This window comes from Prinia subflava, chromosome 3, assembly GCF_021018805.1.
Source record: "Prinia subflava isolate CZ2003 ecotype Zambia chromosome 3, Cam_Psub_1.2, whole genome shotgun sequence".
NCBI lineage: Eukaryota > Metazoa > Chordata > Aves > Passeriformes > Cisticolidae > Prinia > Prinia subflava.
The window spans coordinates 21,704,408-21,730,530 of record NC_086249.1 but is presented as its reverse complement, the minus strand read 5'-3'; the positions used below and the strand labels follow the sequence as shown (position 1 = coordinate 21,730,530).

General features: G+C 47.4%; 1 protein-coding gene across 3 annotated transcripts in view; it reads left to right on the top strand.

Moving 5' to 3' along the window:
- GAB2 (GRB2 associated binding protein 2) overlaps positions 1-26,123 on the top strand; it is a 92,938-nt gene that overhangs the window by 60,005 nt on the left and 6,810 nt on the right. Inside the window, exons 3-9 of one of the 3 annotated variants that reach the window (XR_010079968.1) lie at positions 15,507-15,750; positions 18,426-19,012; positions 20,068-20,162; positions 20,886-21,168; positions 22,160-22,250; positions 23,566-23,668; positions 24,521-24,614. Coding sequence is in view for 2 of the 3 variants with exons in the window: in XM_063394387.1 (XP_063250457.1) it covers positions 15,507-15,750; positions 18,426-19,012; positions 20,068-20,162; positions 20,886-21,168; positions 22,160-22,250; positions 23,566-23,668; positions 24,489-24,614 (1,529 nt within the window). In the remaining variant the exon portion in view is untranslated. Of the gene's footprint in view, positions 1-15,506; positions 15,751-18,425; positions 19,013-20,067; positions 20,163-20,885; positions 21,169-22,159; positions 22,251-23,565; positions 23,669-24,488; positions 24,615-26,123 lie in introns of all 3 variants that reach the window. The other 2 variants (XM_063394388.1, XM_063394387.1) reach the window with 2 other exon arrangements.

Sequence of the window (26,123 nt, the reverse complement as noted above, 5' to 3'; positions counted from 1 at the left end):
AGGACCAAGGCAAGGATGCAGAGGGTTTCAGGAAGGGAAAAGGTCTTAAGGTATCTACATGATTAGAAAACCAAGCCTCTGGCTTCAGGGCATCTGATGTAATCAAACCTCTGACATTTGTAGTGTTTAGGCCAAGACTTTCTTCACAGTTTGGGTTTTGGAAATTTAATGATTTTTTAGCATTTTCATATTTAGATGTTTTTATTGTGACTGTGGACATTTTGAAGAGGTAGAACTGAAAAAAATCCAGAAGACATTGTGTTTACAAACCCATAACTCTGCCATCCCAGAGAGTCCATTGAAAGATAAGTGTTCCTTGAGCCTCCTTTGACCATACCCAGCACTAATGGGAATTGGCAGAAGATACAGCTGTTTGTGGGAGCACAAGGTTTATAGGCAAAAAATGCTCTTATCTCACTGCAAATAATAAAACCATCAACCAGCAAAAAAGAAAATTTATGCTCAGCTTTCAAAAAGGATCAACAGCCAAATACTCCAGCTCTTCTTGACTGTTTCCCAGCTGGCGCCCAGCTCTAGGGTATCCAACTGGCCTCTTCTGAAGATAAATACAGAGCTGGACGACTGGGGACTTTGGGGAAAATCCTGCCCTTTCCTGGCCAAAGTCCCACTGGGTTAGCTGAGCTGAGGCTGGGATTTGAGCTGTGAGAGAAAGAAAAAAATGGGAATTTCAAGAGGTTTGAGGGGTTTTTTAGAGCTAAAAGCATTGCCCAACCTTTCCATCACAGGTTTCCTAGCAGAGATTGACAATCTGAGTTCAAATCTCAGCCCTGGCCAGGGCTGTCTCCTGGCCTGGCACCCAGAATCAGAAACCCATTTAACATAATTCTTTGTTTTGTAATTGGCTTTTATGGCTATGAGCCCTGTCAGATGAGCTCTGTTAGTTTAATGGGCACAGAGGAATTTTTAGGGTGACTTACTGACCGTGGAAAAATGAGCGTGGCAGACGGTATCAGCAGTGCATCAAAAAACAAAACCATGCAAAGCCCTTGGAAACAAAAACAGCTGATGGACTTAGTGAAGTGACACTGTCTGAGCAGAACCGAGGGAGAGAGGGAGGGAGAGAGGCATTTTTGGGTGTCAGCCAACTGAGAGGAAACTCAGAGTCAGATTCGCCTGCATTTATATTTCCCAGAGGGGTCTTGGGACTGTTGTAGCCCATGTGCCCCAGTCATGCACTTTGGGATTCATGGAACTGCCATGAATCTGTGTCTGCAGAGTTTCTCAGGCATCAGGGTGGGACACAGATCTGCAGGTGATGCCCAACACACAGGAACCAGGCTGGGAAATTCAATGGACAGAGAACCCCAAAATACAAGTGCAAGCAAGTTGGACAAGGGAAAAAAAATCACCTTTGCAAAGGATAATTTTCTGGCAGTTTTTCACAATGCAAGACTTTCCCCCACAAGTAAACGTATTTCCCCATTTCTTCCCTCCATATATTTCCCATTGTTCCCTCCAAAGCTTTGAGGGGGACATGGTTTTACACTCCCTGCACACTGCTTTGTAAAACCTGATAAAAGCCAGGACAGATTTAGACTCTCATTTCCCAGACCCCAATGCCTGTTTGTTTGCTGGTTTGTATTGCTTTATATTTCCAATTAAAACCAAGCCTGAGTAAAGGGAAAGCTTTCTAAAGCCTTTAAAGCCTCCAAGTGAAGGCACATGGAGCAGGAAGGAGACATGAAGCTGTCGATTCCTGTGAACTTTCCATGACACCAGCCAGGGTTTGTTTCCAGACTGATTCTTATTTATGAATGCAGTAGCATTTATTACTGATTTTATCTATAAAGATAGCATTTTTTCCTTGGATGGTTTCTATGCCTCAGTTATAATTACTGCCCGCTCCCAAACATACTTTTGCTTTATTTATTGTGGTACAATACCGGAGCTGTAATATTGGCAATTACTTAGGGCTGTGGGGCTTACACCTGATGCAGGGATGCCCTCCTTCCACATCCCAGCTCCCTCCAGGAAGGCTGATCACATCTCCAAGGCTCCATCACAGTGTTGATGTAGCCAAGAAACATCTGGTATGCCAGGTGCTGCACAAGCACTGAACAGAAAGGCAGGTCCTGCTTGTTAGGATTCATCACTAAGGCACAGTACAGATGTGTTGGTGCATCTTTTCTCCTGCCTGTAGCCATTTGCTGCCAGAGGCACATCAGCAATGGTGCCTGCTCCCTCCAACCTGGGAATGGTCTTTAAAGGGACACTTGGCCACAACTCCTGAAAAACCTGTTTAAAAAGGAGACTGGCCAGGAAAATTAGATGTTATGTATCTCTTCTGTTCCCCACTTTCCCCCAGTCAGCTGCTTCTCTGTGGGATTTGAACACAGAAGGAAGTTACAGTTTCCACCAGGCGTCCAAGGACCATCTTTGCCATTTTTCCATGCTTACAGTCACTTTAAGCCACAGAGGATGAAGCAAATACTTAAAGATGTGTGGAAAAAAAGTCCAGCCCCCTAAAAAGCCAGCAAAACCCACTAACCTGAGTTTTCATCCTTGGAGATGCTCAAAACCTGTCTGGGCACAGTCCTGACCTGCTATAGCTGCCCCTGCACCCCTCTGGGTAAAAATCCTTTTCCTAATATCCAACCTAAACCTCCTGTCAGCACTTACTGGGGATGTAGCTTCCTTTCATACGTAGTGGGCTGTTGTCACATGCCTAGGAATGTGACTCGTTTGCACCTTTGATTGATTGCCACCCTTTATATCTGTGTATTAAAATGGAAAATAACATTTCACCTCAAAAATTTCATCATGTGCTCTCTCAGTTCCACATGACCTAATCCTATCCCGGCCAGCACAGCTGCTTGTGCCAAGTTTTGGTATGATTACCTTCCATCATTTCACTGCCAAACTATCCCTGTGCTTGTACGCCATTGCTTTTGAAAGTAAGCTGGAGTGGAGTGACTCATTGCAATTGCTATTTTATTTTTTTCTTTTCCATAACTGACAGTGAATCCTTTTTGAAGTGTTGGGCAGGTGTCTGGGCACTCACAAATACTTCATCACCTCTAGAAATGTAGTGAACAACTGTTGTGCTGCCTGTGGCTCCATCCTCACCTTCATCTCATGGCCAATCACCTGCCCTGCCAAGCACCACCTTCCTTGACATTGCTGCATGTGTAAAGCCTTCTCTCAAGTCTGCATGTGCTCTGCACAGTCTAAACCTTGATATAAAGCCTTTACGATGATAATTATTTTTGCTGGCTCGCCATGATGGTTCATATTGCTCTCCAGTGAGTCATGATGGAGTTGTTCAAATACCCACTTGAAATCCATAAATTCTGTGATTAATCTTTCTGCTACTTGATGGTTGCTTTGATGATTAGTGTTAGGGTCAAAACCTGGTCAACACATGGTCTTCCAGCTGAAAACAAAAAGGGAGCTTACAAAAAAAAGGGAGAATGACTTTTTACATGGGCAGATAGGCATAGAACAAGGGGAAACAGTTTTAAACTAAAAGAGGAGAGAGTTAGATTAGATGTTATGAGGAAATTCTTTGCTTGAGGGTGGTGAGGCACTGGCACAGGTTCCCTGGAGAAGCTGTGGATGCCCAGTGTTTAAGGCCAGGTTGAATGAGGCAACCCGGTCTAGTGGAAGGTGTCCCTGCCTGTGTCATGGAGTTGGAATTAGGTGGTGTTTAAGAACCCTTCCAACCCAAGGCATTCTCTGATCTTATGAAAATGCTGCCCTCGTCTCTTGAGATTTGTCTGAAAAAAACTCCTGAGAGAGCAGAAGACTGTTTTTCCCACAAAGCACTGTGGTATTTCATAAGTCTTTACCTTTTTTCTTCTTCTTTTTTTTTTTTTTTAAGTCTCTCCATCCCCATTTATTGACTCTTGTGATTTTTCCTCATCCCTGTGATTCTAAGAAAAGGGGGTGGATTTGTGATTTTCATTTGAAGCTCATTCATGCTTTTACAGCTTTATTACAGTTTTAAAATACCGTTATATCTCCTCTTTGGCATCAACATAACTCCTTCTGTGGGTCTGAGATCCTGTTGGTTTTTCTGTTACGCTCCAGAAACTCAGTTCCACCATTCTTCTGCCTCTAAGAATTCAATAGTACAGACTTGGAAATGCTTTGATTTTCTTTGGCCTGATGTTGGAAGGACGACCCTGTCCTCTGCCCGCCAGTAACATTTTTAAGGAGATAAATCCATGCTGTCCAAGTCCTGGGCAAACAGAGCTTTGTGTACTAAAAAATCCACTCATATCTCAGTGACGGGAACTCATGCTACTGGTCTGGGGTGTCGTGGTACCATCTGAAGGGAAGGCCAACCCTGTGTTCCCAGACTTGTATGACACAGTGGTTTGTTTTACAGATGAAGCTGCTCAAAAAGTTAGTACTGCCCTGACTGCAAGAATAACCTCAGTCATATTAGATAAGTTAGAATGTTTGCTTTAATAAGGTGTATGAGTGATGAGGTGACACACAAATGGGTTTTCCCTGCAGGTGCATTGCTGCATGAGTGGTCCCTGTGAAGGTCTCGGCTGTCTCCAGAGCAGTTGGAGTTGGGATGTTGGAGCAGGCTGGCTTCTAGTCTGGTCTGGTCCCTGTAATCCATACATTCCCACGGTTGTACCCAGAAGCCATTACGTCCTGGCTTACTCTTCCCATCACCTCTGGAGAGAAATGGGTCTAATGTACTGTGTATTAGTCACCATTCCACTTTTCATCCCATAGATGAAGGATGAAGATGGATCTCACCCAGATCTGTCTCAGCAGCCAAATACACTAAGTTCAGACATGTGTCAGTAATTAAAATCAGAAATTAAATAAATCCCATTCCTGTGAGGAGGAAGGAGTGCTCAGAAGTTGCCTATATGGAGTCAGAGCAATCTGGGGAAATGCTGTTCTTGCAGCAAGCGGAGCAGGTGACATGCCCAAAACAAGCTCCCGTTGAAAGGCAGTGAAAATTCAGATCTTCGTTTTTGCTCCCTCTGGTATTCATTTTTCATACTCTTTCAGAGCCGATTTTGATTCACACCTTTTCATTCTGAATTTGAATGAATTTCAGGAAAAAACAAGAATTGCGCTTTCACATCTAAAAAGCACACAATGATGATTTTCAGTCAAAGAGGGGCAATCTGCCCCTCAGAAATGATAGACTCTGATGAGAATGAATTGAAATACCTTGACCTTCTCCCTTTTTATTTAAAATTCACTTTTATCCTCGGAAGGTTTCTTGTAATTTCTGGCTTCAGATGATCCCTTGGCAAGCTCCTATTTTGATTAAATGGCGTTTTCCAGCTGGAGGATGTCAGAAGATTCTCAGCTGGCCCTAAGCCAAGCATGAAGCCCTGGGCGAGGCACCGGGCAAGAAGATGTGGATTTTGCTCTGGGTGCTGGTTCCAACTGTGGTGGGTGCAAGGATTGGTGAGCTGCAAGGGGGGTAATGTCATCTGGTGCTTTGAGCGAGGAAGAGGAGGGTGAGGAAATGCTGAGTAAGCCCATGGGATGGTTCCCAGCCCATGAGCAAGAATCAGAGCAGGGATGGTTTGCCCTGGTCTTTGGATGCCAGTGGATGTTTTGTACCTGAGTCAGGCAATTAGTGCCAAAATGCAAAACTGTAACCGTGAAGGAGATGGTGATAAATCTGCCTTACCTGAGTCTCCTGAGGACCAAGCTCTACATTAAACTCCACTGCTCCACTAAACGCAGCTCTATTGCTGCTGCGTGTTAAAAATAACCACAAAACCGGCCCGTGCTTTAATGCACAGAGTTCAAACAGCAACATCCATGCTGGGAGTTTGCTCTGCTTCTCGGTGCAGGAATATCCAGTGGGGAGAGACTTGCTTCTGCATGACAGATGTGATGGGGAGATGGAGGGTGTCCAGGTGGAAACACTCATGCACAGGGAAAAGGAAAACAAGAACATAAGATGGAGCTGAACTGATAGCGAGCAGTCTATCAGGATCTTAAGCCCAGTGGGACTGAGGACTTCAGCCTGCTCTGCATCTCCTTTAGCCACCCTCAGCTCTTTCTTGGGGTGGTCCCACAGGGGCAGAAGACATGGTGGATGGGGAATGTGGGGACAGGGACACTACTGGAACTCACCCTGACATAAAATCGCTTGTGGGAGGAGCTGCCAGCCCTGCATTTCTGAGTGCAAATGCACTCCAAAGTCTTGCACTGCTTTCAGCCCACGCCAGTTCTTGCCTTTGGCACAAGCTGCGCTCCCCACTCCCTGCCAAACCAGTACAGATGTTTTAACACCCACCAGAACCCAGATAATTACAAACAGAATCGAAAGACTGGTCAGGGTTGTTTTCTTTTAATTGCCTGAACTCTCAGCCATTCTCAAGCAAGATGCTTCCCACTTTCTGACATTGCTTTCAAAGGCATTTTTGTGGGACACATGGCTAATAGTCATTTTATGATTAGGGGAATGTCTAGAAGCCCCAACCAGGATGAGGATCACACCATGCCTGCGGATGTAATGGTTACCACAGAGTGAAACAAGTGCAGGGAAGATGAGTACAGCAGCTGGGAAAACACTTTCATGGGAAATTAGAGCTAATTTCTAACCAGCAGCTTTACAGCCATGGCATTGCAAAGCTCAGCTCATTTTCAAATGGGTTTGGAGAGTTTTCTGTGGGACAGAGTCATGTGATCAGCTGGTGGGCACAGGTCAGAGAATGCTGCAGGTCCTTTACATCCTAGGTCCTCATGGGAGACAGTGCAGAGACATGGAGAGACTGTGAGCAGCTGAGATAAAGGAAGCAGCAGCATTTCCTGTTGTAACACAGGGAAGCCAGTAACAAACACTTTCTTCCTGGACTGTGCTTGTACAACCCTAAGATAAGGAGTGTGGCCCATAATGAGAAGCTTGGTTCTCTCAAACAGCCAATTTGAGTTTAACAGACAAGAACTGATTAAGTATCTACGAAACCAGTTGTGATATGTGTCTGCCCTTAGGCCACTTAGAAAGCATCTGCGGGGAGGAGGACCAAGAAAACCTTCTCAGGCTTCACTCTGCATGAGCCACATGATGTCTTCTCATCTCTTTTCCATCAGCATGCTTTGAGGTCCTCCTGGACGTGCAGGTGAATTTTGTCCTTGCATTTGTCATCACTGACTGTTTGGGAAGGAGCTGACCAGCACAAGCCCACCAACCCTGGTGGGATCAGGCTGTCTTCATGGCTCTCCCCTCAATCCCTGATTCCTTGTCTGCCATGCCCAGACTTGAAAATTGCTATCTGACATTATTCCAGTTCATTTCTGGTTGCTGTGGAGACCAATTTAAATGAAACTCTAGTATTTTGAAAGAGAATATGAGTCTAAGTCATTTGCCATGCAAGGTCCCATGCTAATAGCATTAGCATATTATTTGATTATGGCGATGTGTAGGGAATAAATTCCAAGTCCTTTTGCCATCATTGCATCTTAAAAGAAGAGGAAGAGGAAAACCTCTGGGCTTTAACTGATACTGAAGACCTCTGCTGCATGTGAACTCCTGATTTCTGAATGCATAAAGCTTTGGGGGTCACAGGCATTTTTAACCTTGTGGCAATGTGAATAGCTCGCTGGGAAGGACCTTTTCTTTCTCTGCTTCCACTGAGCACTGTTAATAGGCTGTCTAATGGGCAGGACTCGGTTTTTTAATGATGGGCAGAAAAATCCAGATGGCTTTTTGAGCTGTTTGCATTATCCCTGGAGTGCATGTGTTGCAGAACCCATCAAGAGAGCAGGTGGGCAAGGTGCAATCCTCCCATTGCTTACAGGGTTCTCCTTCTTGCGTTTTTGCCTCTAATATCTTAAGAATGGCATTGCCTTCAGGATTTCTTCAGGTGATCCCAGTCTGTGGACAGGGTATGCTCATGCCCCTAAATGAAAAAAACACCCAGAACGAGAAAACAAGCAAAGAAACAAAAAAAAACCACATGGAAAAACATTGCAGATAGGCTTGTTTTGAGAGAAAAGGCTGCAGAGATGAAAAGGGGAAGCTTATTTCAAGCCAGAAGAAAAACAAAAACAAGTCAGTCTCCACCCCTACAGGCGTGTTTTCTGGAGCTGGACTGACTCTTGCTTGCACTGACTTCCAGTCTGCTTTGTGGCTGGTTCAGGGACATGATACTGTGTCCATGAGGGTTAATGACTTCTTCTGTCTCCTCTACGGATTTTTGCAAGGCTGAACATGACAGGCTCACCTGAAGCTGTGTGAGAAATGTGGAGCTGTGTTGCAGCCACCTGTCCCCATCTTCACCCCTTACCCCTGCACCACAGGTCCCACCTCCCTTTCCTTTTAACTCATCAGCTAAAATACCACCCATAGAGCAAAAATAACATCAGTCTTATGTAGAGGAGAGAACAACAGAGTCATACTCCTGCAGTTAGGTCCCATGCATGATGCACCCATGAAGAAGGGGACTCTGAAGGGAGAAATTTGGGGGTGCTCTTTTTTCCCCAAGCGTTGCCTTGCTGAGCAAGGTAAAGCATACCCATAACAGTGCTGCTGTTTTATTGACTCCCCGGCAAACTGGGAGTTACAATGTTTCTTCCCCCAAGGTGAGGTGAGGTTGAAATAAATTACTTCTGTAAAGAGCCCGGAATGGCAGTTCTTCTATAATACAAAGTGCAAATATTTGGGCCTCTTGTGCGTTGCCTTGAATAGAAATGGTCCTAAATCATGCATAAGTAAAATGGGTTCACATTTTCTCCTGGTGAATTTTTTTCTCTGGTCTCCTGGAACATTAAAGACCTCCGCTCCCACTGTCTATAAAAAGGGCTGTAAAATTTAAAGCAAGCTGTTAAGAAGCCCTGTCAGGGATTAGGCCGGGATTCATTCCTTCTCCTCCATCCCTGCTAAGTGAGGCATGCACTCATGTTTGCTCAGGCAAGGAGAGGTTCCTACATACTGCTTGCAGTGAGTGACAATAGGACAAGGAAAAATTTGTTCAGGACTTAAAAGCAAGTTTTTCCTGGGCTAGGGGAAGTCAGTGGTGCACCAGCTTCTGGACTTTTTCATGACGTGTTGGACCACAGCACCTGGGTGAGACTGCTCTAGTGGAATTTCCAAGGGAAAACTAGGTTAGGAGGTGCCAAAATCATTAGTCATCATCATCATCATAACTAGTAATAACCAAATATAATAAACAATAGTAATATCCAGTGCAGTTCTCTGAAACAGGATGCCAGAGCTTCATGTCACACAGTAAGAGAGAGGGTTTGATGCTGGACCATCACGGGTCTGCCTCTGGGGGAAAAAAACCCTTTTCTTGTATAAGAGTGTCATCTCTTTCTATAGCTCTTTGTTTTCAACAGCTGCCTGTCCTGTAGCACTGGCCTCTACAGACTGCTTGTACCTCCAGACAGACTTGCTAAGGATGCCCCTGGCTTCTGCCAGAATAACATGTGCCACCCACAGACAGAAAGCAGCTAATTCTGCACATCCCCATTGCCTTGGTTCTGCCACCTTAGATAATTAGCCTGACAAAGGCAAGAATACCCACCTTGAGACCACTTTGTGTTTTTTACAGTTACACCACATCATCTTTGTCCTTTTCCTCTGTTCCAGCCTTTTCTTTATCCCATTTAAATCAGATAGGTTTTGCATCCCCTCAACAGATTGGTTTTGCAATATTAGAAATGATGATCCGTGAAGCAGGGTGAGATGAGGTTAGTTCCATGCAGCAAACAAGGTCCAGCCCAGCATGCTGCCACCCTGGGACTGTCCTTTATCCCTAGCTGTGGGTCACTGTCCCACTCCAGGACTCTCAGATAAGGATGTCCCACGTGGGATGCTCAAGGGCACGCATAAGCCACATTTGTGAGTATCCACCTTCATATGCTTTTATCTCCAAGCCCTGAAGCCCTTATACCAAAAATAAATAGGTGCACACCAGGCATCCCAGTCTGGCCAAATGTTGGACTTCCAAGTGCGGACACGAGTGTTGAGCTCCATGATCAAGTGGCAGATTTGGTCTTCAGATGGTGACTGCCATGTCCAGGACAAGTTGATATGAAACAGAGACGGGCCAGTCTCACCAAGGGGTATTTGCTAGGGCAGGGATGGGATTTGTGGCACAGCCTCATCTTGCAGAAGCAACCTTGTGTTCTCCAGGGAGAAGCATTGCATTATTTCTGCTGGAGTCTCTCTCCCTTCTGCTCCTTTGTCCTTCAAAGAATTGATTACTGTTAAAATAAGTGAGATATATAATGCTTTGAGGTCAGGACTTGGTTCCTTTCCCTCTCTTCTTGCTCACTCACTCTCCAGCACTGTGATTTTTTTCTCCTGTTTCGCATGCTTCTCCGAAGCAAATGCTCTATTACTTTGCCACTATTTTTCAGTTGTTTCATACAAGTGCAAGCACAGCACTGGCACTAATGGAGAAAGATGATGCTATTTATTGTCACCTTTTTCTCACTGTCTCTGCCACAACTCTTTCTTGGGTAATTCTCCCTGTCCTGTGTCAAATGCTTAAATAATTGGAAGATATCACTGTTCTCCAGTTCTCTGTTTTAGGGAGAGAAAACCTGAGAAAACTAGCATAGGCTGAGTATCATTTAGATGACTGAAATTGTATAACTGAAACCATGCCCTCAGCCCTCTGTGCAGCAGATCCTTGTCTGTAAAGGAGTGATGCTCCTCCTTTCCCTTGCCAGTCTGTCCTGACCAGTTTCCCAAAGCAAATGGAAATGAGCATCAGAAGCTGGAAAGGAAAAGCTCAAAAGCCCTGTGTCACGGTTGACACTCTACTCTTCAGCTCTTCTGCAGTCAGGGATGAAACTGTGTCCTGTTCTCTTTTTGGGGAAGCTCAACTGTCCCTGCTTTGCACCCAAAATTTGGGCAGTGATAAGAATTGGGGTGCCTGTGTCCATGTACTCAGTTCTCAGTTTTGAAGGAGAGGGGAAATTATCCACATCAGATGCTATATCTCAGTAACCTGCTGGAGAAAACCTTTAGTGATCTGCCAAAGCATCCTCAGATGGCAACAGCTTTTCCAAATGCCATCCAACTTGGAGGCGATAGGGAAAGCCCAGTAAATAAACCTTCCTTGGGTGCCATGCTCATCCTCATGGCATCCCAGGGCCTCTTGGCAGCACTGTGGTGTGTTGACTCATCTACTGGACATGTTGTTTGTTCTCTTCCTGCCAGGAGAAGCATGTGGATGGCTTGTTTTGGTAGGGTTGTTTGTCTTGTTTTAATTATTTCTTGGTATTTGTGCTTGAGGAGAGAGCTGGCAGCAAAAGCGGGGGTGCAGGGAGATTCCCATGAACAAGGTTCCCCCTCTTGCTAATAAATGATGGAACTGCTCCAGAGAATAAGGAAGACGATGGTGCATGAGCATGGTCTGCTCTGTGCCATCCTAGGGATTATTTCTAGTAGATTTCTACTGTTTCCTCAATAAAAAAAGTCTCATTTGCCACAAGTATTAACCAGCACAAAGGCAGCGGTGTGCTCTAAGGCACTTTGTGGCCAGAGCAGATCTGAGGAGCTCTTATCTGTGGAGCTCTTGGACCAGTCCTTGCCAGTTTGGTGTTGGGAATCACGGGAATTTTGTGCCACTCAGGGATACCAAGCAAGCCCGGCACCTTTGTTGCCATCAACAGGAGCACAGGAATTTATCCACAGCATCATTTGAAGATACAGGGAGTTGCAGTCCCAGCCTTTGCCTTCAGGTGGGGAAAGCTGACGTTGCGGCTCCAGTGGAAAAGGATATTCAGAGCAACAATTTCCAAAGGAGTCTTGAGTTATTATTTTGCTCAGATAAGCCCAGGAACACTGTGTGAAGCTATGTGCACACAGCAATGGTCGAGTGCTCTGAGCAAGGGAATTCAGAACTGTCAACAAGGAGGGAATTACTGCTTTGGGAGATTGAAAACATTCATAAAAAATTCCTGGCTCCCAGCCTAGTCCATCCTGTTGCTGGCTGTGCTCACAGTTGTGGATTTTTTGCTTTGAGGATGGATTTCCAAGGTTTTTTCCCTACTTTGCTGTAACACATGGACAAAAAGGTATATCTTAACCTAGTGAGTTCCAAGCCTTCAGTCAAGGGCCACTGACACCATGGGGTTTTGCAGGGCTGTGCTGGTTTGTCCCCGCAGAGCTGCTGGCTCACTTCCTTGCAGAGACCAGTGCAACAGCTGTAGCCTGAGCCCAGCAAGATGTATGTGTGTAAGTCATGCTGCTGACATTGAATTTTAACTGTGGGCGTCCAACACTGCGTTTTCCAGACCGTGAGAGTCCAATTCCCCAAACTCGGAGGAGCGCTGCCAGGAAACATGGGGTTAAGATGACACTTCCCACATGGCCTCACTACATAACTTTAACTCTGCCCCCCTGGGAATGGCAGTAGGAACTGTACAGGATCTTATCCCTCCTTGGCTGTACTTGATACATTCCCTCAACATAAACTCAAGATATCAACATCAGGCCAAAGGATTAGAGTGTTACGTCTACGCTGTTGAATGAAGGAGGGCCCTGAGTTTATCCCTGGCCCCAAGGTGGATGCCATGAGGGATTGAGAATCATCATTCCTTTTGGCTTGTGGAGAGATTGAGTATCTTTAGTCATGTTGCGGGTGGGACCAATGCCTGGAGGTGTCCAGATGGGATCCTGTGGAGATTATTCACTAAGAGTGCTGCATGGATGTGGGAAAGGAGTGTTTATCCTCATTGCTTGACAGCTGGGCACTGCAGCATGGCAAGTTGAAATGGCTTTGGGATCTCTGGCTCGTATTCATTCTCTGTGCCTTGCCCTAGTGGAGATCTGTCTGTGTCAAGTTGATGTGCTGTCCTGATTTTCCCTTGGCGTGTGCTAGTCTTCAGATACTATTTTTCTGCCATGATTTCCTTTCTTGCCTCCTTGACTGCCCTCCAGCAGGACCCGCTGTCAGAGTATGACCTGGACACATGAGCTGTCCTTTATGCTAGTGCCAAAAAACCCCACAACATAAAAAATCCAGACCGATCTTGGCAGTCTCCTTGCACAGGATTTATCTTCCCAGACCTTGCAATACCCTCCCAGCCCTGCAAAGCAATCCATCTCTCACCTACTGTTATGGAGTTCATCTCACGGACCTAATGGAGTATGTGAGTCCTGAATTGGCTCCCACTAATGCTCTCAGTGGCTGGGTCACTGTGGGAAGCGAGCTGGGAATTCATTTTGAAAATCAATGAGGATGCCAATAGAGTGGCTTTCCCCAGGGAAGTGACATGCTTTTACCAGGCATCGCCTCCTGCCCCTCTTCATCCCCCATTTTCATTTATGTGGTTGGAGTAACCGTGGAGCAATTCATCCTGATTTCAACGAGTCCATCTTTTGCACTGCGTTCTCCAGTTTCCCCAAATCAGAGTGATTTTTTGAGAAAGATGAAGGTCACCTGGCAGTGCAGAATGCCAGGGCTCCCTGAATTGTTATCATTTGAAGTTGCTGCACCTTGGGGGGTTGCTGGGGACCGTCTCCTCTGTGCAGCCCCGTGTGTCCCTTCAGGCTGTGTTAGCACAAATAAATCAGTGTTATTTCTAACTCCTGGGTGTGTTTTGCCTTGCCATGACATTTTGATGCAATGGCAAGTGCAGAGCCTGCAGAGATAATGTGAGAGGACAGCTCAGAGCTATTGGAAGCACCCCAACACAGTGCAGTTCATAGTTGTCCCCAGACATGACCTTCATGCCGGGATGGGAGCACAACACCAACCTGTCATCCTCACCATGCCCAAAGAGTCTTGGCCAAAGCACAGTGCCACGGGCAAGGCTTGGTGGTGATTTGGGAGGTGGCAGGATTGGGTTCCTGAGAGGCACATTGGGTGCAGCACCCCTGTTTTTGATGGCAGTGTGGTTTTGGGATCTCTCATCCTGGTTGCTCTCAAAGCACTCGATTTGGAATTTTCATAGCTCTCAAGACTCCTTTTCCAGTGGGGATCGTTCTGTGCTGCTATGCGATAAATATTTAATAAGAATGAGGGTCAAGACACTGTTTTGTCCGAGGACACTGAGATGGCCATTTACTGCCATGAAGAGCCCCAGGGGATTTTTAATGCCCATGCAAAAAAGACAGGAATCAGAGTTTTAAGCTGTCATCCCCCACCATTAATGTCAATGTTAAATATCGATCCTTTCTGTGTTTAGCACAAACCAAACAACACAGTCAAGCCAGGCTCTTTGGCTATTATTAATGTACTTTTTGTGCACCGGGTGAAGTTTGCAGTAACACCAGGGAAAAAATGCAGCAGCAGTGAATGAGCAGCAGACAGATTGATTTTGTTTCTTGACATGATTCAGAAGTTGGTGAAAAATCACCCTGTGTGGAGCTTCTCCTTGTCTGAGCCACGACAGCTGCTTTTGTAGAGAATCCATTTCTCTGTAGCATAAAGGAGTCAGGTGCAAAATTTCTGGTAGTATTTGGAATTTGAGGGAAGGAATAGAAAAAAGATGTTGGTAATCTGTAAAAAGTCCCTTATCCTCGTGTTGGAGTATGGGTGTCTGAAGTCAAATTTGAAGAGCTGGTGAACATTGTGTCAGGGAAACCTGAGACTAATCCCAAAATTAGTGGTGGCTAGAAAATGTGTGAATTTCCCCTTTTTGTTTGGGTCTGGGGTTTTTTTGTGTTTTGTACCAGCACCAAATAAATGTAAATCACACTTACTATATGAAGTGTGACTTCTGTGAACCATTTTCACATGTCAGGAGTGCATGGATGGTCTTCTGCAAGCAGAAATGGATCAGTGTTTCCAAAATATTCTGCAGCTTGTGGGTTTTCTGGGTGTTTTGGTTTTGTGTTTGGGGTTTTTTAATGGGGATTTACAGCTTGGCTGTAAAAATTCATGTGTGGTTTGAATTAATGAAGCACATTTATGAGAGGGCTGGAATAGCTGGGTGATTATTCCTGACCTCTGGGATATTCTCCATTGAAATTAATTTAATATTTTAAAGTCTGTTTCTCCTTGAGTGGGGGAGTGGGCACTAAGAGTCACGTCTTGGGTCTGCATCCCTTTTTACTCACAGAAAATAGCAGCAAATCTCTTGAGGTCACAAAATCAATACAGAATTTGGAAACGTGAGAATATTTTTCATCTTTGCTGTCATTATGTCCATCCAGATTCCCACCCTATTCCTCAGTTAACCCAGGTGTAAAGGGAGAGCAGTGATGCCCTTGCACAGAGGGATGGAGGTGACTTAAATCACATCTCACTGCAGTGTGAAAGCTCCTCTCTTTTAAATCAGATTTTAACAACCCACTGAGCTCCCCACGAAACAGGCTGACATCTGCAGACATCCGAGCAAGCCACTAAGCATGGGACAAAATATGATAAAATTATGAAGTCTTATTTATGATAAAATATGATAAATATTTATTTCCATACGTGGTACCTATATGCTCTGAGTAGAGGAGCTGAGAGAATCACTCGGAGCTGCTAGCAAACCACGTTGACCTCCCTAAATGCCAGAGCATTTGTGTAAGGGAACCCTGGGCACAGGGGGTGTGGGGTGGCTGCATCCCAGGCTCACAGGTGTGTTTTTCCTCTGCACAGACACCCTGAGGAGCATCGCCTCCATGAACCACGCCCCGCGCTCCTCCCCGGCGGAGCTCAGCAGCGCCAGCCACCACCACCTGCTGCGAGAGCGCAAGTCCTCGGCGCCCTCCCACTCCAGCCAGCCCACCCTGTTCACCTTCGACTCGCCTGCCAGCCACCTCCAGAGCACCCTGTCTGCCAGCGCCCCCCAGGACTACCTGTTCCTCCACCAGTGTATGAGCAGAAAGTCGGAAAATGCAAGGTATTGTAGCCCACCCGCTCGGGGACGGCTGAGGGGAGGGCTGGGTGTGAGTGGCTCAACCCACCTCCATCCTTGGAGGTCTGCAAAACCCATCTGGAGGAAGTCCTGAGGGATGGTCTCACCTCATCGTGGCTGGGAGGAGGAGAAGGTCAGAGTGGTGACCTCACAAGCTCCTGGCTTTCCTGGCTTTTCAGGCGGTGGTAAAAACTGGCTGAATGGCCAGACCCAGAGGATGGTGGTCAGTGGCATGAAGTCTAGTTGGAGGCCAGTCACAGCAGTATCCCAGGAGTCAATACAGGGTCCAGTTCAAAGGGACATGAGGTTTCTGAGGGGCCTAGAGCATCTTTCTTAAATGGAAAGTCTGAGAGAGCTGGAACTGTTCAGCTGGCACATGAGAAGGCTCAGAGGGCTCACCCCTGCAGGGAGGGTGCAAAGGAGATGGAGCCAGGCTCTTGTCAGTGATGCCCAGTGCCAGGGACCAGAGGCACAAACTGAAACACAGGAGAGCCCATCTGAACATCACAAAACATTTTTTCCCTGTGAGTGTGACTGAACACTAGCACAGGTAGTTCAGAGAAGTTCAGGAGTCTCCTTGAAGATATTCAGAAGCTATCTAGGTACAGTCCTGCCACAGCTCCAGATTGCCCTGGTTTAGACCAGATGACTTCTACAGGTCCTTTCCAACTTCAAACACTTTGTGATCCTGCAGGCAGGGCCTGCCTTTAACCAGAAAAAGGACGAACAGGGATGGGCAGGGTTTGCACCGCTCTGCCGTTCATCCCTTCCAGAGCTCACTGGGCTTCGTGGCAGCTGGTGGTGCACGGTGTGGGATTTCTGAGCCAGCGACAACTCCCCGCCTCCAGACCCAGCCGGTTGCCTTAAATAGCGAGGAGGTTTTCTGACGTGAGGAGTTTTGGCTCTCAGGAGAGGGCAAGGAGGGAGGGAGAGGCAGTCAGAACCCAGCTGGTGTGGAGCGAGAGCAGAGCTCAGGCTGCAGCCTCCACTGGGCTTTCCTGCTGCAGCTGACTTTCCCTGCTTGGAAAACAACAGAAAAAGGCTCATAAAAATTAACTTCAGATGGAGTTAATGGAGCAGTGTTTAAAAAAAGATGGTCCTCTCACACCCCAGCTGTGAGGATGCCTAAAAGCCACCCTCTCAGAACCTGAGCAGGGCTGGGACCTGAACAAGAAGGGAGCAAACACCAATGCCTTGGTGAGCAGAAACAAACTGGCCTGTGGTAGCTTCTGCAACTGGGCCAGAAATAATCATCTGATCAATGCCCAGTGCATGGGGCCAGGCTGCAGGACTGCTGGGAACTCCTGCCCTTTCTGCTGTGGAGCTCTTACTTTACTCATCCATAAAATGAGGGTAATAGTAGCTAATTGGCAGGAAATGCAGAATAATTAACCCGTGAGATGTTTCAAGTCCTCTACCGAAAATACCCTGACAGAACCCACACCACTTCTGAGTGGACTGAGGTCCAAAGGTGGCAGGGATTCATTTGTCTTCCCACAGCATCACTTGCTTTTTCCCCTAGATAAGCCCTATTTCTGAGCGCCATCTCGTGCTGGCTCCATGAAACAGAGTCCCTGTTGTCCCTGCAGAGCATCAACCACACCGGAGCAGTGTAAAACAGCATCTTCCAGCTTTTTCCATAGGACTGGCACTTTCCCAGGGATTTGCCATGACTGGAAACTCTCCCCATAACCATTTCACTTGTTCTCACCACAATGATTGATACAGGGCAGAAACTTTCTTCTGTGGGGGGTGGGGTGTTTATATGGGGCTGGCTGAGCCCTTTCTGAACTGGGAGAGTGTGGTCACCAAAAGCCTGACCCGTGTAAGAGATAAAACAGGGATAAAGCAGGGATGAAACAGGAGATGAAGTACCTTGAGGGGAATCAGCAAAGGAGCAGTAGCTAACCAGCAGTTGTCAGAGGCCTGAGATCTCCATGCTCGGCCCCTGTTCTGGCAAGTGTCCCCAGGCATGACTGCATGTAAATCGAGGAATCATTACCAAGGCATGGATCTAGTGACCTCATTGCCCTGCTCACCCTGGAGGACTCAAGGGCTTTTATAAATCTGAAATTAGCCCTGAAGTTTGTTCCTCTCCCCATGCACATCAGGGTTGCAAACCCCAGATCCCAGCTGGGAACTTCTATTACCTCCCTAGTGCTCAGTCCTGCAAGAAGGCAGGATGGTGACATGGCTGGAGACTTTGAAATAACCCCCATCAGGAACTTTTTTCAGGCCTTCTCAAACACACTTGCAAGGCTGAGGTGAGATGAAGTCTCCCTCCTCTACTGCAGATGGGTGGTCAAGGCACCATGGCAGTGCTGGCAGATTGGCATTTTGCAGCTGTGCCCTGGGATGTTGTCAGCTGGTGTGAAAATTGCCCCTTTGGAGCAGTTCATGTCTGGGCAAAAGGCTCATTCTTGCCTATGGCCCTGTCGTGGAGCTGGGTGCGTGTACCTCTCACCTATGACGGAGGCATTTTGACAGTGTTTCAGGATTAAGTGGCTTGTAGGCTGGTTTGGACAGTCTGAGGTGTTCTCATTGCTCTGGGGTTGGGCAGTGCAGGTCACTAAGGTGACAAACGGAGAGGGGGCAAAGCTCTCTGCACCCAGAACCTGCTGTCCCCCAACTTGAGCCCCTTTTCTCCCCTCCCTCTGCAGGAGTGCCAGCTTCTCCCAAGCCACAAGGTCTGCCTTCTTCATGCGGAGCGACACGGCGGTCCAGAAGCTCTCGCAGGGCAACGGGCACTGCATGAACGGTGTTAGTGGGCAGCTGCACGGCTTTTACAGCCTGCCAAAACCCAGCCGGCACAACTCGGAATTCAGGGACAGTGCCTACGACCTCCCGCGCTCCTTCGGGTCCTACACCCACCCCAAGTCGAGCCTCACCAGCTCCGAAACTGATAATGAGGAGGTCTACACCTACAAGACTCCCAACAACACCCTATGCAAGGAGTTTGGGGAGCTCTCCACGGACTCCTATGACATCCCTGCCACCCCACTCTCCATCTACCAGATCCCCAGGACATTTACACTGGACAAGAACCACAATGCTCTGGCTGTGGCCGCCAGCGACTCGCCCGCTGCACCACCCCCACGGCCCCCGAAACCTGGGCAGACGGAGCCACGGTGGGGCAGTCCACCCCAGCGGCCCCAGCCTGGTGAAAATGTAGGTCTCAGCCCCATGGCAGCGACCATTCCCCGGAGAAACACGCTGCCGGCTGTGGAGAACAGCAGACTGCACCGAGGTGAATTTGGGGACCTGGGGGTGGCTTTGTGCTATCCAGCAGCCTTGGGTGGATCAGTCCCACTGGGTTGTGGTCAGGCTGGGATGCAGGTGGCATCAACCAGGGGGTTGAACACAGAGAAGCTCTCCTCAGCCAGGATCTGGCCTTGTTTTTTTATTCAGCAGGCATGGAGAGGCATGCATAGAGTTCTGCCCACCAGAGCTGCTCAGCTGGCTTTTGGCTGTGTTCTACCTTGAACCAAAACCCCAAACGTGCTTGCTTATGCAACCCTTCGCCGGATTTTTGTGGTTTCAGCCATTTTTAGCTTACCTTCAATTAGTAACCAGATTTATCAGAACATACTTCAGCCTGGAGCTGCCTTGGTTTTGCTCACCAAGGCGGGTGAGCAAAACCTTGGTTTTGCATATCTCCCAAACCCAACAGCCTCAAGAGCAGCAGAGCCACGATTGCCATTGGCCATGGGTGGGCTGTAGATCTACATGCCCTTTCCAAACCTTGTGCCTAAGATGAGATAGTTGCAAAGTAACTTAGAAAAGGTGGCTGGAGAGAAAATACACTGTAAATTATACACACAGCTCTATGAAATGCTTCTTCCATCTCCTTCTACCTAAATGCCCACACTTAGGCTGAGATCAGATTTATGTTCAGCAGTAAACAGACTGGTCTAAGAGCTTAGCACCCATCATCTCCTTACTGGAGGCTGCCAGCCTTTACATTTACTGAGCAAGTTGTAACAGAGCTCCCCCTTAACCCAGTTTTGTCATCATGATCTGCCTTACCTGACACCTTTACCCCTGGGATTTTGAAGGACTTCAAGAGAGCAGGGTTAGGCCTGCACAGCAAATTGTACAGCTCTGCTGATGCATCAGAGAGATGCTAACTGGGAAGGACCGTAGCAGAGAGCCTGTGACAAGCTAAAGACCATGTCTTCTCATCAGCATCTCAATCGACAAGAACAGATGCTGCCCTACCAGTGCCTGGCTTTTGTTTTCAGGGACCCCTTTTTTATTAGCAGTTGTGGTGAGACACATGCAACATTTGTGGTTGTGTTGCAGCTTCTTCTTGTGAGACGTACGAGTACCCCCAGCACGGGGGCGGCAGCGCTGTGCAGTCCGTCGAGTCCATGAACGATGGCTACAACTCCTACCTGGTGAGTCAGCCTTGGTGGGGGCCACCACACTGCAGGCACCACTTGCACCTCATAGATTCAGACAGGTTGGTCCCAAGTGGGCCCTCACAGCCCAGTCATGCAGAGCTAAGTCAAGAAGGGGTCTGTTAATGGTTTCAGTTAAAACCACGGTGACCTGCAGAGAACAGATGGAGTGGAAACCACCTAGCCCAGCATCATGTGCAGAGCTGTGCTTCCACACAGTGTATCTGCCTGCAGCTTTGGCCCAAAAAAAACTACCCAAGAGTTTGCCTTCTTCCTGAAAGCCTGGGATGTCGCTGAGCTAAATTTGGACATGTTGCCAGAACAGCCTCTTTTGTGCACTTTCTAAGATTTCCTGAGCTGGAAATGACATTAAAGCAGCCTTTCATACTGCATGTTAGTCATGGACAGAGCCTAGGGAAGAAAGACTTTCGAGGTTAAGCATGCTTCTCCAGCTCAGTCTGATCATGAGAAGATGCTCAGGTCTGGGTGATAAAGACCTTTCTGAAAACTCAGGATGTTGCAGTGTCTTGGACACAAAGAAGGCAGACCCTCTCAGTGCAAACTGATGGCCAAGGAGGGGACAGATGATTCCTTCCCTCTGTGCTGAGATGTTAGAGTCTCCCCTCAGGTGTTGTTTGGTTATGATGAAATGAAGGGTTTGGAGTGATGGGGTTGAGCAGTGCCTGATGCTCACAGCACATCCTCCCACTTGTTCCCCAGCAGGCCAAGGCAGCGGTGGCCCGCTCCCACAGCACAGACTCCGAGGACAACTACGTCCCCATGAACCCTGGTTCCTCGCCCCTCATCCACGCCGAGAAAGTCAACGACAATTCCCAAAACCTCTACATCCCCATGAGCCCTGGGCCACATCACTTTGACCTGGTGGGGTTGTCCTCAGCCACCCTTCCTGTGCATAAAGGAGGAGCCGTGGCTCAGTGCCACAGACGGCTGAGTGAAATCCAGCCCCCACCAGTCAACCGCAACCTCAAACCCGACCGGAAAGGTAAGAACGGTTGGTTGTGCACAAATCTTTCCAGGAATCCCTCTGTTCTCTTCATACTTCAGACTGCATCTGTGAAGTTTTGTCCAGTCCTAGGTGGGCCCGCTTTGCTGCTGCCAGTACAGTCAGACCTTCAGATGTCCCCCATCCCCTTCCTCTTCCAGGAGCTCTGTAGTGCAGGTGTAGCTTTCATGGTGCTTGAACAGTCCATCTCAAACCCTTCCAGGCCTCAACAGGAGATGCATGTAACAGGATTTCAGCCCCTTGGCCTGCACCTCTCCCTGTGCTCCACCCCAGAATCTCAGTGTTGTATTCAGATGACACAGATCTTTCCTACAGTTTCCTTCTGGCTGGTTCCAGGCAGTTCTTCCTTCAGGGCTTTGCTGACATTCTCCAAATCTCTCCCTAATCCATTGTCTGACGGGTGGCCAAGGAGATCCTGAGGAGGAGGGCTCCCATCTCTAGGGTGTCAACACCTAACTCCATGAACACTCTGTTCAAGGGCTGGGGTTGGAGCGTAGCACTCTTCCACCTAATGAACCATCCATGATGAGAAGAGCTTTCACACTACTCTGCTGATGTCCTTTCCATTCCCTGTGAGAAAACACTCCACACAGAGGCAGTTCAGGCCTGGCAGAGCCTCGTCTTGTCCCCATCTAATGCATTAGTTACCACAGATATCTAATGAATAGTTTTGGGGTTTGGGCATTTTTAGCAATCTCCATTCCCTGGAAGGCACATTCCCCTTTTGAGACCACCCATTCCACTTTGGGGCTGTGGAGCAGAGGAAGAAATTTGCTGGTTTTTCCCAGTTCTGGCATAAATGAGCACAGGGGTTTTGGTTTGGAGTATCTGTCATCATCAGGGAGAGCTGGGGCTCTGATCAGTAGAATGGGAAGTAATCAACCATCTGTTGGGGACGCTCTCATGCCAGTCATGGATGCTGAATTGTAGGAACATACTGCCTCTGAATAAAGGCTTTTCCTCTCCGCAGCAAAGCCATCACCGCTGGACCTGAGGAACAACACTGTCATTGATGAGCTTCCCTTCAAATCACCAGTCACAAAATCCTGGTCCAGGCCAACGTGAGTAAAGGTTGGGGGATGAATTCTTGCTTTGCTCCAACAGCAGCTCTCTGGTCTTATTCTCAGATGGTGTCTACATGTAGCCATGCTGTCACCTCTTTTAGGGATTAAACATTCCCCACATCACAGCTGGTGGCAGGAAGATAAATTCATTTAGGTTGGGCTTTCACATGAAAGCCCAGCATGTGGCTAACAAGCTAATTAAGATCCCTTGAAGACATTTCCTGTTTCTGGGATCTGACAACTACTGGAGACCCGTGGCTCTGACCTAGGGACTGTGGTCCACCACGATTCATGGTGAGGCTGAGCCAGACCAACACAGCCACGCTGTGTGGGGGGCATGATTTCATATCCAAGCTATCCCCCCTAACCCCATCATCGTCTGAAAGCACAGGGTGACTCTCAGGGTCTGACCAAGCTGTGTTTTGATTGCCTTGAAAGCAAAGCTTAGCCTGAAGGAAGTCTGCAAAATTAAACCAAAGCACTTCAGAGCTATGTCTGCCAGCCAAAAATAACAGGATTCGCACAATTCCAGCTCTGCTACTAATTCATGGTCTGATGTTGTCCTGTAAAAGGCAGAAGCAAAGCTTGGCTGCTTTGACTCCTCTAATAAATTGGATTGTGTGGAGACTGACTGCAGGGCATGAGCACTGTGAGCTGAAATCACTGCCCTGGGAAGCAGCGAGCAGGGTTTGACTGACAAGAGGTCTGACCCTGGAGAGGCTAATGGATTTTTCCCCCCCATCAGCTAATCATATGACCCTGCTTTACTGAAAGGCAACAAATAGCTTTTTGAGACGTGTGCTTTAACGACAGAAGGTGATTTCATTATTTTGTTTGGTATAATTAGATCTGGCCAACTGAAAGCAATACAATTCCTCAGAGGATTTGTTTTCCGGCAAAAAATTTGGATAGGGCCTGCATGGTAAACAAACCCTGTAGCTGTGGTGAGGCTGGAGGTGAGAGGCTTCACCAGGGCTGCCCCTCCATCCTCTACCATTAAATGTTTCCTGTGAGATGAAAGAGTTTGTGGAATCTGATTTGTGTAGATGAGAGCAGGAGAGTTATGGGTACATAGCAAGCAAAGTGTTACTAAAAAAATCTGTAAAGAAAAAATAGAGGAGACCAAACCCAGGAATTTCTGACCTATGGAAAGGACAGGCTGAGAACCTCAATGCCACCAGCTCTTCTTCATGCCCAGATTGGATCGTGGTGATGGTTGCAGGCATCAGGAGCTGCCCTCTCCCATCCCTCCTTGGCAAAGGCCAAGCAGGACCTGCAGCCATCAATAACACGTGAACCCTTGTTCTTGCAGGCAGAGCTTCAACGCCGGCTCTCTGCAGTACTGCCGCCCTGTCTCCTCCCAGAGCATCACCAGCACTGACTCGGGAGACAGCGAGGAGAACTACGTGGCCATGGTAAGGGCCCCACAGCTAAGGCAGATGGGCCTGGCAGGACATGTGCTCTCCCCAGCTCTGCAGATGCATTCCTAGCTCATGACATGGAAGTGCTGAGATAGTGCTGTGTGGAGTACATCCTTATGTGCATCCCTAAATGCACAAAACAGGGTGTTTCCTTCTGAAAACGACATGTCTCTTTGGAGTTTTCAATGTGTATGAGGGCAGAAACACGAATTAAGAAGGGATAAAAATTTATACAGACTGAGAGGGTGTATTTTCCTAATTACAAGTGCTTTTTTCAAATTTTTTCCCCAAATAGCTGCTGACATCATGTTTCTGTGGGAGCAGGGGCTATCAGAGCAGCAGCAGGGAGAGGCACTGCTTACTGGGAGGGGATTTTGTCTCTCTTGGTGAAGCTACTGACTTGAAGCATATTTTTGAGGCTATGTAACTAATGGGGTAGAGGGAATCTGTGCTCTGTGTAGCATGGTAGTGATTAGTAAAGATCCCAGAGCTGGCCTGGCCCTGCTGAGGTGTGGTTCCTGAGACATGCTAAAGCCCACGTCTGCTGTCAGGCATGTGAATAAAATCAGCACAAAGGCAGCAGAGCTGCTCTGAAACATGAAATCAAGAGCATGAGCTTGAAATATTTGTTAGCACAATATACAACATTTATAGTATCCCAGCAGTTCTTGCACATCCTTGTCTCAGAGGCAAGAGAGGCTCTTTTAAAGGTGCCTCCAACGTGTTTAATTTCCAGATTTGTGTTAATTTCCTTTTTTCTTTCTTCCTTCCCATTTTAATCCTCATTATCTCTCCTGTCTCTTCCCTGCATTAGCAAAACCCCATTTCTGCTTCTCCTGTTCCTAGTGGTACCAACAGCCCAGCGCCTAAAAAGAGTTCGGGGAGTGTGGATTACCTGGCCCTGGACTTCCAGCCAAGCTCACCAGGGCCACACAGGAAGGTATGGGGGATTTTATAAACTTCTGACTATTTTTAAGGGATTCTATCCACATTGGCAACAGCATGGTCCAAAGCCCCGGACTGTGGTCTCAAGAATCTCCGATGCCCAGAGGGCTGGAGCACCTCTCCTATGGAGACAGGCTGAGACAGGTGGGCTTGTTCAGCCTGGAGAAGAAAAGGCTCCAGGGAGACCTTAGAGCACCTTCCAGTACCTAAAGGGGCTACAGGAGAGCTGGAAGGGACTTTTGACAAGGACATGGAGTGACACTGCAAGGGATAATGGCTTCAAACTGTCAGAGGGCAGGTTTAGATTAGATATTAGAAAGAAATTCTTTACTATGAGGGTAGTAAGGCACTTGAACAGGTTGCCCAAAGAAACTTTGGCTGCCAGATCCGTGAAAGTCTTCAAGGCCAGGTTGGATGGGGCTTAGAGCAACCTGGTCTAGTGGAAGGTGTTTCTGTCTATGCCATGGTTGAAATGAGATGATTTTTAAGGTCCCTTCCAATCCAAACCGTTCTGTGACCCACTGCTATAATTATTCTAGGTCAAACTCAGTCTCTCATGCATGTCTGCAGCTTTGCTGGAAGTGCAAAGCAGAAGCATGAATGTGCAGGGTTCAGGGATGCTGATGAGAGCACAAATTCAGCTGGAGACTATATATTAAAAGCTGTCAGGAGGTATCCCAAGAAGTATCAGAATTGGTTTTTATCTCCTTCAAAACAAGAGGTCCTCCAAGACCAGACTTGGATTTTGCACCTGAAAGGTGAAGGACAAGGGTTATATAAAGCTTTGTGGCAACAACTTGTGAGTTGGCCTCACTTTCTCAAACACCGCCTTGTTTTCTAGGCAAAGCATCCCACTGGTTAGGTCCTTCTGTTATTTGACAGTTGTCCCTTGATGGTTTCTTTCTGCCCAGCAATATTTCTGCAAGTATCACCCATTTAAATCATATCCCATTCTGGAAAAGTGATTTTAGACCACCAGAAAGCATTCTCTGGCTCCAATTACAAGCAGATGGAGGTCCTGTGAAATACCTATAGAGTCAGAAAAAACTCCAGGACTCCAGAAGCTATGGTAAAAAGTATCTCCTTGTTCTCAGCGCATCTCTGGGGTAACCCTGCAAACATATCTATTGTTTTGGGGATGAAAATGAGCTAGTGCCGTAGGTGGGTAGAGTCAGCACAGCCAAAAGGTATGGAGCTGGTATTTTTATGTGTATCTCTGAGTTCTGGAGTTCTTTATAGGAAAGTGAGCAAGATGCAAGGGTGAACTCACAAAATCAGCAGTTAGAGAACACAGTTACAACCAGACATCCATGTCCCAAAGTTTGTGAGAAGGTGGAGACCCACATGCTGTTTCTGCCCTCCCACTGCACTGCAGTCTCGTGCCAGCAAGAGGCAGAGCAGATTGAAATCCTTCATCCAGGTGTCTTTGGGAAGCTAGAGGGAGGGTGATGAGCCTTCAAGAAAGCAGGGGTGGTGCTGGTGGACTCGTGGCACCCACAGTGCT